Source organism: Micropterus salmoides, unplaced genomic scaffold (genome assembly GCF_014851395.1).
Source record: "Micropterus salmoides isolate LMB-PRFRI ecotype aquatic unplaced genomic scaffold, ASM1485139v1 Ms_hic_scaffold_1, whole genome shotgun sequence".
Classification (NCBI taxonomy): domain Eukaryota; kingdom Metazoa; phylum Chordata; class Actinopteri; order Centrarchiformes; family Centrarchidae; genus Micropterus; species Micropterus salmoides.
Window position 1 is genome coordinate 7,869,429 of NW_024040040.1, and position 16,029 is coordinate 7,885,457.

A 16,029-nucleotide genomic window follows, 5' to 3' on the forward strand; every position below is an offset into this window, starting at 1 on the left:
CTGTGACAGGTCACACGTTTTCCTACAGTGTTTCATAGAAGAGGTGGGCCACCTTGCTTAAAATAAAAACTGTTTAGTCCATCCATCCACAAACTGGATAGTCATTCTGGTTTTGTATGTCAAAATGACATTAAACTTGATCTTATCAAGATCAACATGAGGTTTTTTTGTTGTTGTCATTGTTGTGCTTCTCAAATTTCATAGAGAGATCAAATTAAACAGGTGTGCAGAATCTCATTCATGATCCTGTGTGGCTGACAAATATAATATCAAATCTTGTATTGACACAGATTGGAGTTTTTCTTGTATACACAACAGACCTTTAAAGGTCATGGTAATATTTAGGAGGATCTATTCGCAGAAATATAATATACATGTTTTCAGGGTGTATAAAGCCTTTCCATAATGAACCGTTGGGGTTAGGGTTAGGGTTATGTTTTTATTACCTCAGAATGAGCCATTTCTATTGCCATGTTAGCCCAAACGAAGCAAAATCTGCTCTACAGAGCTTGTTTTGATGCTACATTGAATACATAAGAAGAAAAAGAAGTAAAAGCAGCAGTTGTAATAGTAGTAATCAACTGGTTTATTAAAAGTAAGAAGAGACGTGAAATTTGGACAAGAGAGTGTCGGCCACCGTAACTTCTTCTACATGCTTGGAAAGGGACGGGTGAGCGGTGACTGAGCCGTTGGTTGCAACCTTCACCACTGGATGCCACTAAAACTTACACACTGAACCTTTAATATTAAGTATTACCAAGCAGCAGCTTTTGGGGTAGAAAAATTAAGCCAAAGCTAAGGCCATAAAAACCCAGTACACTGAATGGCCACTTGGGGCTGCCTCTAGAAGTGAGTCAATCCCCATAGACCCCCATTCTAAAATTCCCAATTTTACACAGAAATAAACATGTTAAAAGTCTGATACAAAAAAAAACAAGTATAATTTCCCTCGTCAGGGGATGAATTCTTATGTAACTTTCCTGTTTAAATTATATTAAGGCTTAAAGTTATGTATTATTAAGGGTGGGCCGCTTTGATTGACAGGTAGGTGCCCCCTCAGGTGGCTAGCCGCTACGTGGTTCAAAGTGGCAACATAGGGGGAGCCGAGTGGAGAAAAAAGGAAAGAGTTTTTGGCCAGTGGGAGGCTTCTCACAGCAGTCCACATCTGGCGAGTCAGACTGCCTGCTAACTAGTTCAGAGACCCGCAAAACATCCCACAGACACACTGGATCCCATATTAAAGAAACCTTCCAAACTCAATATCTTTCCGTCGCACACAAATATTCATGACTAACCATGTTTAATGTCTTACATTCCTTGTATCAAACCAGGAATTAGTTCATTGCAAGATGGTCTCTCATTTTCCTTTTCCTCTCTATTTCTCCATCTTTTCCATTACCCAGTTCATCCATCTGGTACCATCTTCCTCAGGGCCTCCTGCTTCTCAGGCTCTATATCTCTGAACCCTTCCAAAGAGCTTCGGGGAAAACTTGAGTCTCCATCCTTCAGAATATCGTACATCTAAAATCCTCCTGCCCTCCTAAACCTCTGGCCTCCATGTTTTTGTTTTACACCTCCTCATTCCCCCATCTCTCCCTCCTTCCCATCACCCATTCAACCTTTCAACCTAAGTGGCCCCATCTGCGCTCTGGCCATCTGTCTCATGTCTCAGAATTTTTCTTTCACTCCCGTTTTCCCCTCATCTGTATTTTCTGATCTCTCCCATTCCATCTTTGCTTTCCACAACCTTGTGACACCACTTCAGGGAGCAAAAATAAAAAGAACATAGCTAATTATTTCATAAAAAAATAAAGAGAGACAGAAAAGTGTGGGGAATAATACAGAGTCGAGAGGTAGGAGTGTGTGTTTGCTGCCTGTGTGTGTCAGAGACTAGACGGCAGTATGAGCAAGGAGAGAATGAAACAAACATAACAGAATCAAGAAAGCTGAGAGACAGCAGTACAAGAGGAGAGAATACAGAGTAGAAAAGGAGAGATACTGGAAGAGAGATGGGGACAGTGTGAGTACAAACAAGAGAAGAAGATCAAATAGTAGAGAGAGCAAAAGCCAGATTAAAAAGTACTCAGCTGAAACTGAATCAGGGCAACTGTAGATCTATAACCTGCTGCGCTGGGAGAATACATATAAAAACTGTACTCACTAAGCTGCCACAAATACATTTAGACATGCATGCACATTTACTCTCTTCTCAAAGTATTGAGGTAACAGTTTTCACTTGGCTAGAAAAGCACGTACACACACTGAAGTGTAGGCTATTTGCAGCTGGAGATTCCCATGCAGACTTGTTCTATGTGAGCATCTTCTCCTTCAAAGTCAAATGACATTCTTGAATGAAGGGGCAGCTGCTTCACAGTAGGAATGAAGCAACACACCCATGCTTCATGGCATTAAAATTCAAATTAAAGCTGCTGTAACCAATATTCTTATATTCAACAACACATTAAATGACCTTAAGTACTGAAATCAGAATCAGGTTTTTTGCCAAGTAGGATTTCACATAATAATAATAATAATAATAATAATCTTTATTTGTAGAGCACTTTTCAAAAACAAGTCACAAAGTGCTTTAACAAGTGTAAAGACAATAATACCCACGAGACAATAATACAAAAACAATACAAGCTAAAAGCATGAAAAACATTGAAAAGACTAAAATACACGTTTAAGATAAATATAAAATTAGTAAAATACAATAAATAAAAGGGATAAAATAAAGTCAAATAAGATCGGGAAAGGCTCTCCTATAAAAGTATGTTTTAAGAAGGGACTTAAAAGAGTTCACTGACTCAGCCGACCTGATTTCCTTGGGCAGGCTGTTCCAGAGCCTCGGGGCCCTGACAGCAAACGCTCTGTCCACTTTAGTTTTCAGTCGAGACTCTGGAACAGACAACAGACCTCTGCCCGAGGATCTCAAGGTACGTGCTGGTGCGTATGGGACTAAAACGTCAGAAATATAACAAGGCGAGAGGCCATGAAGAGCTTTAAAAGTGATCAATAGAATTTTAAAGTCAATTCTAAAACATACTGGGAGCCAGTGTAATGAAGCTAAAATAGGAGTAATGTGGTCATATTTCTTTGTTCTGGTTAAAAGCCTGGCAGCTGAGTTCTGGACAGTCTGGAGTCGATCAATAGATTTTTGGGTTAAACAGGTGAAAAGGCTGTTGCAATAATCCAGGCGTGATGAGATGAAGGCGTGTAAAATGGTCTTGGTGTCCTTAAAAGTTAACATAGATCGAATTTTAGCTATATTTCTAAGTTGATAAAAACATGATTGAACAAGCTTTGTGGTGTGCTGCTCGAAATTTAAATTACTATCAAACCAAACACCAAGGTTTTTTGCCACAGGCTTAATGTGATTTACTAGGGAACCAGCAGATGGCAGTATTTGATTTGCCATCTTCTGGATTTCTGTTTTGTCTGAGTTCAGCTGGAGGAAATTATTTGACATCCATTTTTTAACTTCACAAAGGCAGTTGTTAAGTGAACTCAGCATTCCAGGGTCTGTGGATCTGACGGGCAAGTATATTTGTGTGTCATCAGCATAAATATGAAAAGAAATGCCATGTTTATGGATAATATGTCCAAGGGGAAGCAGATACAAGGAAAACAAAATGGGTCCTAAGACCGACCCCTGAGGCACACCATATTTAACTGGACAGAACGAGGAGACATAGTTGTTTACAGACACGCAAAACTTCCTATTTGACAGGTAGGATGAAAACCATTCTAGGGCAGTACCAGAGATTCCCACCCAGTGCCTCAGTCTGTCTAACATGATGTTGTGATCAATGGCGTCAAAAGCAGCGCTAAGGCATTTACATACAAGGCATTTGCCTTGGTATGTTGGTATATATCAATAAACAGAAAAGTCAATGGAACTGCCCCCGTGGATTTAAGCAAGATGCAGAGAGTCTCGACTGATGTCTTTACGGTTTCTTTATTTCTTTCTCCTTAGACCGTAGTACACCATGAAAACTATAAAAATATACAGATAAATATAAACATAAGTACCTTTATATTCATCACATTTAGGTAAAATCAAACATGCTATAATAACAACAACCCTAATTAAATACACAAATAACTATCGCTTTACACTAAAACTATACATTTTATAGAATAGATCACATACTGGATTAACACATCAAGGCTGATTGCTCTTCATCAAAGCGTAGCCAAACCCATTTACAACAAGAAACATAAACACTTCACCCCAGCAACACTCAACATACCTCATTCCGCTTCCCGAGGGCAAAACCTGGCAATTTCCTTTGTTATTTGTCTATAAGTTTGGCGTCTCTACCGTGCTTCCCGTCTGCTTGTTCTTTTGTTTGCAACTACCGTAAACTGGTAAGCACGGGGTTTATCTACCGTTTGCAGGGGTTCAATTTAGCCTAGTGGTGGAAACTATACTGCCCACTGGTGGGCTCCACTGGTACTTGCGTGGAGTGATGTGTTTATGCCTCATACCATAACCCCAATAAGACATCTTGTATAAATACAAAAATACATTCACAATCATTAAATCCAGACCTTTTTAAATGACTCCAAACGGACAGTTACACTCTCACCAAATTCAGCTATAAAATTCAATTACTCTACATGAATTATACAGAATTTCTTGCAACACATTTAACCGTCTTTAAACTAAAAACACTTGAATATGTGTAATGTATGCGCTGCAGTGTATGTATTGCATATGATGTGGTTATCTTATTCACTCTCAAGGAGCAGAACCAGTTTCGTAGTGGCCATTCCATGACTGAAGGTTTAGAAGGACAGTTCCTTTTCTTAACAGCTGTACGTTCTCCAACTTGAATCTTGACCCTGCGAACCAATCCATCGCCATCCTGAATGGATGGCGATGGATTGGTTCGAATGGCTGAACTAAGGGTAAAGAAAAAAGACAGAAAAGAAAAAAACACCCTTTCGTTTGATGTGCATGTGACTGGAATTATTTCAACTACAGATGGCCTTCCTCAGGTAAAGGTAAATAAGTGAACATACAGGCTCTCAAGTCACATGAGGGCAATAAGATGAGTCATTTAGGCTAATTAGAAGGAAACGCTGTCATGTTGCATCATTAATTGCCTATTATCCACAAGTGTGTTCACTTTTTCAGTTTTACCTGAGGAAAACCATCTGTGGGTGAAACATTATAACAGTCACGTCCACATGAAATAAAAGTAGTCTTTCTATTTCTTCCGTGTGCATAATTGGGTCACTACTTCTCTGTCTCTCTTCATCAAGCTACACCAGCGAGCATGACTAGTTCAACGCTAAACCGTGAGCTTGAATATTTGGGCTACGTTACGTTCTGACATTTTATAGATTAGTCAACAATGAAAGTACCCACTAGTTGCAACCCTAGCTAATTTCTTACCTGAAAACAAGGGCTGTATTCTGCAACTGACAAATGGATGAGAAGACCATGGCCCAGTGAAGATCCACCTTTAGAAACACATATTTTCCTATGTGAACGGAAACACGCACACACTGCCCTTCCAATGCAGAATCCATTAAGAAGATGAGAGGAGAAGCACTCACACGTTATTTTCCTCATATACACCTAAAATATTCTGAGAGGAGCCAAAGCATTTTAAATTCTTGGAAAGAAATCACTGCAGGCTTTGAGTCAAATGTTGAAGGATGCACTTGGTAAAGGAAGACGCAGCAGGAGTGCAGATGGAAGGTGATATTGCTCTTTTAAATTAAAGTTGTCCCTATTTTCAGCGTCTTTCCTATCTCCCTCCATTTTATACCATTTATATAACTTAGCTTGTTATTTCCATGCAGGGTACACAGTCTGAAGTGAATAATCTGAGAAGCAAGGCTTATTACTTTTAGGTTTTCTACTTCTTTCTACCACTTCTAAGACTTTCTGTGATGAATAAACAAACGCATAAAAAGTCTCTCATAACATTCAGAATATGTCATCAGAAATCCCTGTTTGTTTGTTTTATTATTTTGTCTCCTCTTTTGGTAGCTCGTATTTTCACACCTGTCACACTTCATTTCATTGTCACTTATCTGTTTTTTGTGTATAATAATTTTATATTTAGTAGGATTAATTTGGCATTCTTATGTGTATATTTATGTTTGCTGTGGAAATTTTATTTAATTAATTCTAAAGTCTAAAAATAGTCACTGGTGGATAGGGGAAAAAAAACTTTTGAGATATTTTATTGTTAAAATTAGCAGATTTTGGGACTGTAACACATAATAGCAATTGACAACATGCTTGGCCACATAATCAGAGCCATGATCTGAACAGTCTTTTAGATTACCATACAAATGCACACACATTAGTGCTTCTATACTTTGTGAGGGCTCTCTTTGACATAATGCATTACATAGCCCCTAACCCAGCATGCATCATAAAAAAGTCCTTGGCAGATGGCTGCACAGCATCACTGACAAATAGTGTTTTTTTTAATGATTTTTGATAATTTACTTATGCACAAGAGCCAGCACCACTCTTTCTCTCTCACGTTTTGGATCTTCTTCTGTATTTCTGCTTCTTTCATTGTCTGTTTAAAGGTTACCTAAAACTATTAATCCACACTTTGAGGAGTTCAAAAATTCCAACAAACCCAGTAGGAATTCTGATCCTGAGCCCAATGTGAGTAAAAAAGGTTTGTTTTACTTGCCCCTACTTTGTGACCAAACCAACTGTCTAAGAGTGATGATGATAGCGTCGGCTTCACACATCAATACAGCATGGTAAGCCGTGCAAGGAGAAATGTTTCCGCCCAGCATGACTCCGACTGGTGCAAGCCCTGCTGCTGCTGTTGGCCCACTTCCATGAGAATGGGGTACAACCTAATCATGAAAAACCCACTTTCCCTGCCATTACTCCACCAACCACCAAAAGTGTTTTTATATGCGCAGACGTGTGTGCGCGTCTGATTGAGCTGGGAGGGGGTTCCTCTGGGATCCTCGACTGCCAGACTCATTACAAAATCCACACACACACTCAGTCTCCACCTCCTCCTCTGGTCGGTAGTGACCCAGAAACTCCATATGGGTCAGATCATACACTGAACCCTCCACTCCATCCTGACTGAGACATAGAGTATGTGTGTTCATATCCATCACTACTCAGTCATTTATTTTACCACCCATCCTTTTCTTCCCTCAAGAAAACAACAGCTGCCACCATCTTTCTTGTTCTGTATTTGTTTTCGTTTCTATCCTCTCTCTTCCCCTCTCTCTCTCTCTCTCTGTTTGTATCAGCCCATACTGTCTCTCTCATACAGAGCCAGACTCAAATCTCCCTAGAACAGGCGGATCTGTTCCCACACATTCATCTTCATTGCCAGCATCTCACACAGTCTCCCTGAGGACAGTAACTAAGCCAGCAATTGCCTCTGCTGCCATCTTCTGTCCATAAATGTCATTACTTCATCATATAGAGCCACTGACGCACAGTTGGGAGTTCCTGGGAGCTCAATATGTCATCTAGTGGAGAACTGATGGGTCTATTCTTGCTTTAAACAAAGCTTTATATTTATACCGGTTGCCTGCATTATATAGTACATGTCTTCGTTCCACTTTGGTGTCTATATGGTCCAGTGCTGGATCAACTCATCACCGAGCTTCTAATGATTGTATCATAATGTGTATCTGCTTTGTTGTGTGATTCCCTGTCCTGTTCATCCTCCTACTTTGCCGTCACCAGAGGACATGTGATTGGAGGAGCATCCAGTCCGGCTCTCCAAAGCTAAAAGGCTGAGCTAAAGCTAAAAGTCCCAGGCAAAAAGTCAGCATCCTCACCAGTTGATGACCCAAAGTAGAAGGCATGGAAATAAAGAAACAGCGTTGTTTTTGTACTGACAGCTGTTTAACGCCAATGTTATGGTGAAAAATGTGAGCTCAGACTTTTATTTCACTCTAATATATCATAAAGCTTACTAGAGAAAAAACTACTTTGACAAGCGGCAGGGGTTAGATTTATACTTTGTTGTTTTTATTTTAACTTTTAAAAGAGAAAAGCTTTTAGGAAGAGGATTAATCAATATGTAATGCTATTTAAGTTCACAAATTGGACTGTAAAATTCAGATCCAATAAAGCGCAGGCCAGAGCCGCTACCGTTCACTCTGGTAGAGTTGCAGCCAGGACCTGCTCCCATACAGTGTGGAAATACCACACAGCATTTGTTCCAGTCCTAAAAAATGGTTTTCTAATGTAACCTGTAACCCCACAAAATAACTTTAAATGATGTGCTCACTGGCCTTGGAAACAGAACTGTGTTACTGTAGGTAGCACGCTGGTTGGACATGCCAACGTTTAGATCATTTCAGCAGATGAACACACTGTTTAATCCATGTCTTACACTTTTGCTCTTTTCTCTTTCTGCTTGTTAAAATGTATAGTAAATATACATAGTCACAATTCCAACTGGTTTCATGTTGCATCTGTTTCCCCTAGTGACCTGGGATGTAGCACATCGTTTTTAAATGTTTATACTTGGTGAAATTAAGCTGTAAGTGATTTTCAATGCGAGATTCTGTGCACGCTTCCCTTTTTTCCACAGCCTTTCTTATAACTTTTGGTTATATTTTCATTACTGATGGGCCTGTACCTATTATATCACGCATTCTGCCAACTTCAGCATTTAATTTCCCAAATGGCAGTCCTCAGTCAGGCTTGAAAAAGTCGTCGCGTTGTTTCTTTTTTCGTCATTTCACAGAGCTCGAGCTGGATTCAACACGACAGGTACACCATATGGCTGTTATTCTGCCAGCTGAGAGCACAGTGTGTTGTTTGTTAGCGTAGTTGTTTGTTTAGCTGTTTATTTGTTCAGTTTGTTAACTGTCCTTTTAGTTAGTTTGAAGAGTTATTTATCTATTTAACTCATTGTTTAGTTATTTTTTTTAAGTCATTATTTGCTCATTTAGGTCTTTATTGACTTGTTTTGTCCTTGGTTGTTGGAGATATGCAAACAGGAGGGTAAACATGTTTCATTTATTATTAAAATTTGTATCCCCCCCCCTACTAAATGCAAAGGACGGATAATATAAAATAGGGAGCACTAAGTGTTGCAGCAAATTGTCCCCAGACGCTGTGGCTCAGTAACTCCCCATGTGCTGCTGATTGAAAAGGTTAAGATTTAAAAGAGAGAGGCTGATCCTAAAACAGAACTGAGGGACAACTTAAATCCATGAGTGTTGGCTGATAGCTTTGTGTTTGTCTACATCTACAGTATATTTAGAGTCTAACTCAATGGTGTGTGTATGTGTGCGTGTGTTGTAGCGCATTTTCCATTGGGATCTTTAACTTTATGGGGGGTTTCTAACCAGAACAACCAACAAAACAAACAAATAATCTACATCTGAGGATAAAGAAATGAAAGCTATCAAGTAGAAATAACAAGATGAAGGGTGTATGTGCCAGAGAGAAAGAGTGATAATAAAAGAGTGAAAGAGGAGGAGGGGGAGTTATGAATTCTTGGCTAGCATACAGAAGGGTAGCAGGGCGGCCCCCTCCCCTGAGCCAGAGCAGGAAGAAACAGATCAACAACAAGTGAGAAGAGTAAGAAATCAAAGGAAGAGAAGATGTAAAGAAGTAGAGAGAAGTGAGGTCAAAAGAAGAGAAGAGATGACGAGTACAGAAGTGAAGTGAAATGAAGAGACAAAGAGAAGTGAATAGAGTGATGAGAAAACCAGGAGATTGAACTGGGATAAGGCAAAGAAAGTGAAGATGATAAATTAAATGAGGAGAAGTGAAAAGAAGCAAAGAGTAGGGCAGTAAAAGGAGAGCAGGCAAAAGACGAAGCACACAGAAGTGAAGTGAAATGAAGAGACACAAAGAGAATAGAAGAAAAGTGAAATGAAATGAGGAGAAGTGAAGTAAAGCAAAGTCAAGAGAAGTCAAGCGAAATGAAGAGAAGTAAAGAAAAGTGAAGACAAGTGAAGCAAAGAGTAAATAAGTTCTATCAAGTTAAGTCAGAAGATGAGTAAAGTGATATGAAGTGAAGAAAAGCGATGTGAGTCGAAGAAAAGTGATGTAAAGTCAAGTGTAAGTAAAGAGAAGAGAAATAAAGAGAAGATTTGTTTTGTTTTGATACACGCTATCATTTCAGACCACAGGCCTGCTGAAGAAGCCTTTTTTCGTGGTTTATCCATTGTTTTGCATGTTACACGGGGGTCCTTAGGGTGCGGTTGTCCACAGTAGCGCCTGAATCTACCTGTCTGCTTCAATCAGGGAAGGTCTGTACCTAGGCAAGGAAACAGCGAGATGGATATGGACCTGCGGGGTGTGATAACAAGGCAATCGTGGCTACACATGCACAAACACACACACACGTAGATAAATGCCTGCATACACACACACACACACACACACAGGTTGTCAATGTCGATAAATTCTACAGTTTTAAAATCAATCTACTCAACAACAGAAACCCTCCCGGCGGCTTCACACTCACATTTACATTCATGCACGCACACACAGCCTAGAGTAGGGGAAAAGTCAAGTGGGCAACATGTCAGCGGCTGCATACGATTGTGTTGTTAAAGCCAATTGCCAATCATCCCGAAAAATGCAGAACTGTCTCCATCTATCTATCCATCTACCTTTTATAAACAAATACAATTCTGCAAACATGTGTCTATACATCCATGCAAACATATTTACTGCTCAGTAACGGCAAAATCTATTTGCACACATTCACAACACGGTGCAATTCAGCTCTGATGTGGTCAGAAACTCATCTTGTTCGTCCAATCACTGCGTTAGAGTAGCAATGGAAAATGTCTGTCTTCCTCTACACATGTAGGGTTTTTATTTCCAAATCATTTCTTGAGGGTTTTCTGGAAGAAACTGCAAAGCCGTACTACGGTAAATTTAGACAACGTTGTGAGAGTGAGAACTGCTCAATTTATCATTCGCTTATTATTGTTTAAATATTGTATCTGTTGAATTAAAGCTGAAATGATGACTCCATTAACCAGTTAGTCAGCAGAAAATAAATCAGTAACTATTTTGATAATTAATTAATCATTATAGCAAGAATATCAAAACTTCACTGAATATTTGCTAGCCTTATATAATACACTGGATATCTTTTGGTTTTGGACTGTTGGTTGGCAATTGAAACATGTTTTGGGAAATTGTTTTATGGACCAAAATCAAGAAAATAAATACGAAAAATATGATAACTATTTTCCACACAGCCCTGAACTGCATGATCAGTTGTGACTCTAAGTTGTGCATGCTTTGCAATTAATGTGAATTTATTATTATAAGTGTGTGAATTAAAAACATTTCACCAATACTTATGTACTTCTCTCCAGGAAATTATAGAGTTAAATGCTCCGTATTTGTATAGCGCCTTTCTAGTCTTTTTGACCACACAAAGCGCTTTTACACTACATCTGCATTCACTAACATACACTGAGCCTAAGTGCTCAAACGGAAACCAACATTCATACACTGGTAGAACAGCCGCCAGGGGCAAATCGGGGTTCAGTACCTTGCCCAAGGACACTTCGACACACAACCAGTGGGATTGAACCACCGACCTTCCGATTAATGGCCAACCTGCTCTACCTCCTGAGCCACAGCCACCCGCGAAGTCCCCTGCAAAGTCGCCCGCAGAGTTGATGGATCCATATGATAAAGCGAAATTTCACGTTTTTTTCATTAATGTGGTTTACATTTTGAAATGATACATGGAGATATTATATCACACAATATGGTCTGTTAAATATCTGAAGTGGGGCCTATACAGCAGAGACAGACTTAGCTCCTGACAGACTCAGTGAAGAACAACTTGGGTGGTCAAATATGACTGGATGGATGATCCATCTATCCATCCATCGTCAACCGCTTATCCTGCGTACAGGGTCGCGGTAAATATGACATATGGAACTTAAAAAGAACAAGAAAGCCCAAAAGAAAAAGAATGCAGAAGGGGAAGAGTGAAGGATTCTGATGTTAGGGAACGCAAAGGAAAGCAGGAGGTTTTGGGGGAAACCGAGACAGAGGGAGATGTAAATAGACTATAAGACAGAGCGAGGGTGTGGAGAAAAAAAAGGGAAGAGTGACAGACAGAAAAAGAAGACAGAGAGGAGAGGGACATGGCAACCTCCCAAACTGGGCTATCTGACACCGCACACCAGCCATTCGTCAGGCCAGCTGACCACTATTTCCAGCATGAGATGACCCACCAGCTGCACCGTGGGGGAGTGGGCAAGAGACACACACAGAGACAAGAGAAAGTGTGTGAGTGAGAGAGAGAGAGAGGGTAAAGGGCTATATTTATTCATTGAAGCTTTATTTAAGCAGGCAGATCGGTCAAGGAAAAACGTTATTTACAAAGACTGACAGACAGACAGATTCACGTCCTGAGGAAGCAGAGGGGGGAGATGGCCTGTCCTAGTCCCTCTGTGTATTAAAAAAACTTGACCCTCCTGTCCACCTGTCTGTCTCAGTTATTCTGTTTGACTGTCTTGTGTCTCCCGGCCCAGTGGACCAATCCAGGTCGTCTAGTACAAGCCCTATAACAGGAAATAAAACCTCTGCCGCCTCTAACTCATCCCCGCACACTGTCACGGTCACACAGCACACAAACAACACTTTCACCCTGAACATTTTTAGCCCTGGGTTGGGCTAGGTGGCAAGTTAGCCTGGAAACAATTTAGTCCCAATTTAGTCCTACAAATGATTGTACTGTTGCAAGGCGAAGCCGGGGCTACACAAACTCGGGCACAGGATAGTGCAGGGATATAAGGACAAATAAATACACAAGACATAAATAGTTTTGGAAAATAAGACCATCACATCACAGGGAGTGGCAGCCGCTACAGTGTTAGCATTGCATCTCTTCATGTTGTTTAAAATGATTGATTAAAAGCAAAAAGTCAGTAAGTGTTTCTATTTTTGGCTATTGCTACTTCTGGTTCATTACATTTCAGTCTGTAATGTTCATTTATCTGACAGTTACAGTTACAGCAATATATAGTTATAGTAATTGTAAGTCGCTTTGGATAAAAGCGTCAGCTAAATGAATAAATGTAAATGTAAATGTTTCTCAGGGTTTTTGGCTTGTGACCCCTTACACCAAAGAGACCTCTAAACTTCTCACATGGGTTACAATAAAAACATAACTGTTATGAGAAAAAGATTAGAGAAAAGTCCAGAAACTGTATAAATGTGTGCATCAAAACTTAGTTTCCCTTTATTATCCCATTAATCACTTATCACAACCCTCGAATTTATCTTGTGTCCCTTTGGAGGTGCCCGACCTCTTGGTTGGGACCTACTGGACTAAACTATTTAACTGTATATAAAGTAGTTAAAATAGCTCCATCTTGAGCTGCTACAACAGTAAAATACAGCTTACACATTGCATCAGTTTTTACAATCAATGTCATATAAAATAATATATCTACATACCGTAAAACTTCAACATTCAAATTAGCTTTATTGGCATGAATGTGTAGCAACAATATTGCCAAAGCTATATATAAAGTACATAAGGACAATTAATTTCATACATTTACTTCAATTATAAGCCTGCCCTTTCATTTGCTTAAATCACTGAACTCACCCTGCATATATTTGGCGGTTGGATAACATAATTTACGAATCATATGTTCATTGATCGGTGGACCTTTTTGGACTAAAGAAATATATATAATCCAAAAATGGACACATATTCAGACTTAACGACCGCAAATCTAACCGAGCTAAGGATGTGTAGCATGTCCATAATGACAAAAAACATTTTGTATGCACAATAGGGCTGGGCAATAAAACAATAATGATAATTATCACAATATAATTTTCCTCAATATCAATATAATAAATGTTCAATAAATCGTCAATATATATTTGGTTTAATTAATTTGAATCACGAACAAATTAGCACTTAATTTTTTTATTAAAATATTTATTTTGTTTAGAAAATGGACTGAAAAAAGATTTACCAATCATATTTGTTAAATTTTTTATTTAAATCATAATAGTTTTGAATATTCTCCCTCAAATTTGAAACACGTAATTAACCATCTGGTTTCTTCAATTTTCACTCAGGAGCAAAAATCATCCTTTAAACTTGAAAGAAAAAACGATTTGACATTCATCATGATAATTATCGATAACAAATTATATGAAATGTTTTTATCGTGATAACATTTTTGGCCATATCGCCCAATTTCATAATGCACAATCTCAGTAGCTTAGAAGTAGCTCAAGTGGGCGACCCGGTGGGCTTGCAGAGTTTTAGGCACTAGACTTTTAATTGAACTTAATAATAATCACTTAAGTAAAATTACAGATGAATGATCAGCACTTACAGTTTTGCAAAAGCTGCATAAAGTTAGTCTTATTTAATCTGACATTTTCCTCTGATGTGAAGCACTTTGTAGCTTGTTTTTGGAAAAGAGCTCTTCAAACAAAGATTATTGTTCTCAATAAGATGCTGTGCATCATTAAATTGACTGATGTTTTGTTTTGTTTTTTTGGAGTGAAATAAAACTCTTAAAGGGGTGCACATGAAGGGCATTTTACTTGTCATGAGGAGTACTACTCAGGCTGTAAAAAAAAAGTTGTATAATGTCTTCTGTGGCTCTGGAGGAGCTTTGTCAAATCTTAGAAAACAACTCCAACAGTGTCATCAGTTTATCTTATACACATAAAGCTAAACATCTTCAAACTTTCCTTGTGACATGAAGCTTAACCTAATAGTGAATTAACCTTTACAAACCCAAACTCTGAGGTCTATATTGTGCAAACAGCACTACTGTACTGTTTATAGCGCTGATGAAAAAGGTTATCCAATGCAGCTTTTTGTCTTAATTGCTCCTAATCCCCGAACACATAAAACAGCATATCAAATGAGGATTAAACAATGTGGAGCAACACAGAAACAGTCACAGCAGTGTTCTTTGTCAGATCAAACATGTAAACTTAATTAAAAGCATTGAAAATAAATGGAACCCTGTGGTGACACACTCACCTCCCTTCAGTCTGTGTAATCACACATATCATAAGTAGGCTGCATCTTTCACATAAAGGCACCTCCATCACATCTACACCAATCAACAGTTTGGATGGAGCCTTTGGAAGGTGTTACTCAAAAACAGAATGCCAGATGAGAGAAAGTAACACATGATTCATATTTTGGAGTTTTCTTCTTGCATAGATATTTTTCAGCTGAGACTTGCCAGTCTAATGGAAAAGTTTGGGATTTATTGAGGTGTACAGATAATCCGTGGCAGGATATTTTTGCATCAGTGGGCAGAGGGGTCTTTAATATTACACAAGCATATGGTGTCTCTGCGCAAATCGACATACAGCAGCACACACACTCATGGCCTCACACACACACACACACACACACACACACACACACACACACTGGAAGCAGCTTTGATCTCCTACCAGAGCGACACTTGATGATCTCTCCAAACTCGTCCTCCACCGGCTCGTCGCAGTAGTCCTCGGGGCGAACACCCTCCGCCATCGATTACAGGGCACTGGGTGTAAAAGTTATTTGAAGGGGGGAGAGTAAACGGAGAGGTTAAATCCACCAGGAGAAGAGGGGTGACCCACAGTACAAATCCAAAAACAAATGGCCAAAGGTAGAGCGCACGATGTGGACACAAGAACCGAGCTCCGGTGAAGACGGGGAGGACGAAGGCAGGAGGAGGACCGGGCGGTGTGTCAGACAGGGACAGACGGAGTGGAGCAGGTGTGCGGGGGGGCGGCTGGGTGTCGGAGCATTCCCACCTCTAAATAGTAGGATGCTAGGAGTTGGCTCTCCGCGGGGCCCAGTCCCGTTTGGTGGACGCCATGCGTAAAACCCGACACCCAGCGGACGCATCAGTGGACGCTTATTTCCGCACTGGGACGATGATGTAGTTGCAAAATATCAACGTGAGTCAATCATGGAGTCAACTTTGGGTGGTGGTCAGGTGACAGGCCGCAACCAATGTGAACCCCTTTATGTTTGAGCATCACGATTTCCCCCAAAACTTCAATCTGATTAACCCACATTA

General features: G+C 39.7%; 1 protein-coding gene across 10 annotated transcripts in view; it reads right to left on the minus strand.

Moving 5' to 3' along the window:
* The window catches only part of dmd (dystrophin), a 343,068-nt gene extending 327,361 nt beyond the window's left edge, over positions 1-15,707 (minus strand). For 5 of the 10 annotated variants that reach the window (XM_038716202.1, XM_038716219.1, XM_038716192.1 and 2 more), the window contains exon 1: positions 15,413-15,704. In XM_038716202.1, coding sequence (XP_038572130.1) covers positions 15,413-15,494 — 82 coding nt within the window. In that variant the 5' untranslated portion in view covers positions 15,495-15,704. Of the gene's footprint in view, positions 1-15,412 lie in introns of all 10 variants that reach the window. The other 5 variants (XM_038716250.1, XM_038716303.1, XM_038716294.1 and 2 more) reach the window with 3 other exon arrangements.
* Positions 15,708-16,029: the final 322 nt, after the last annotated feature.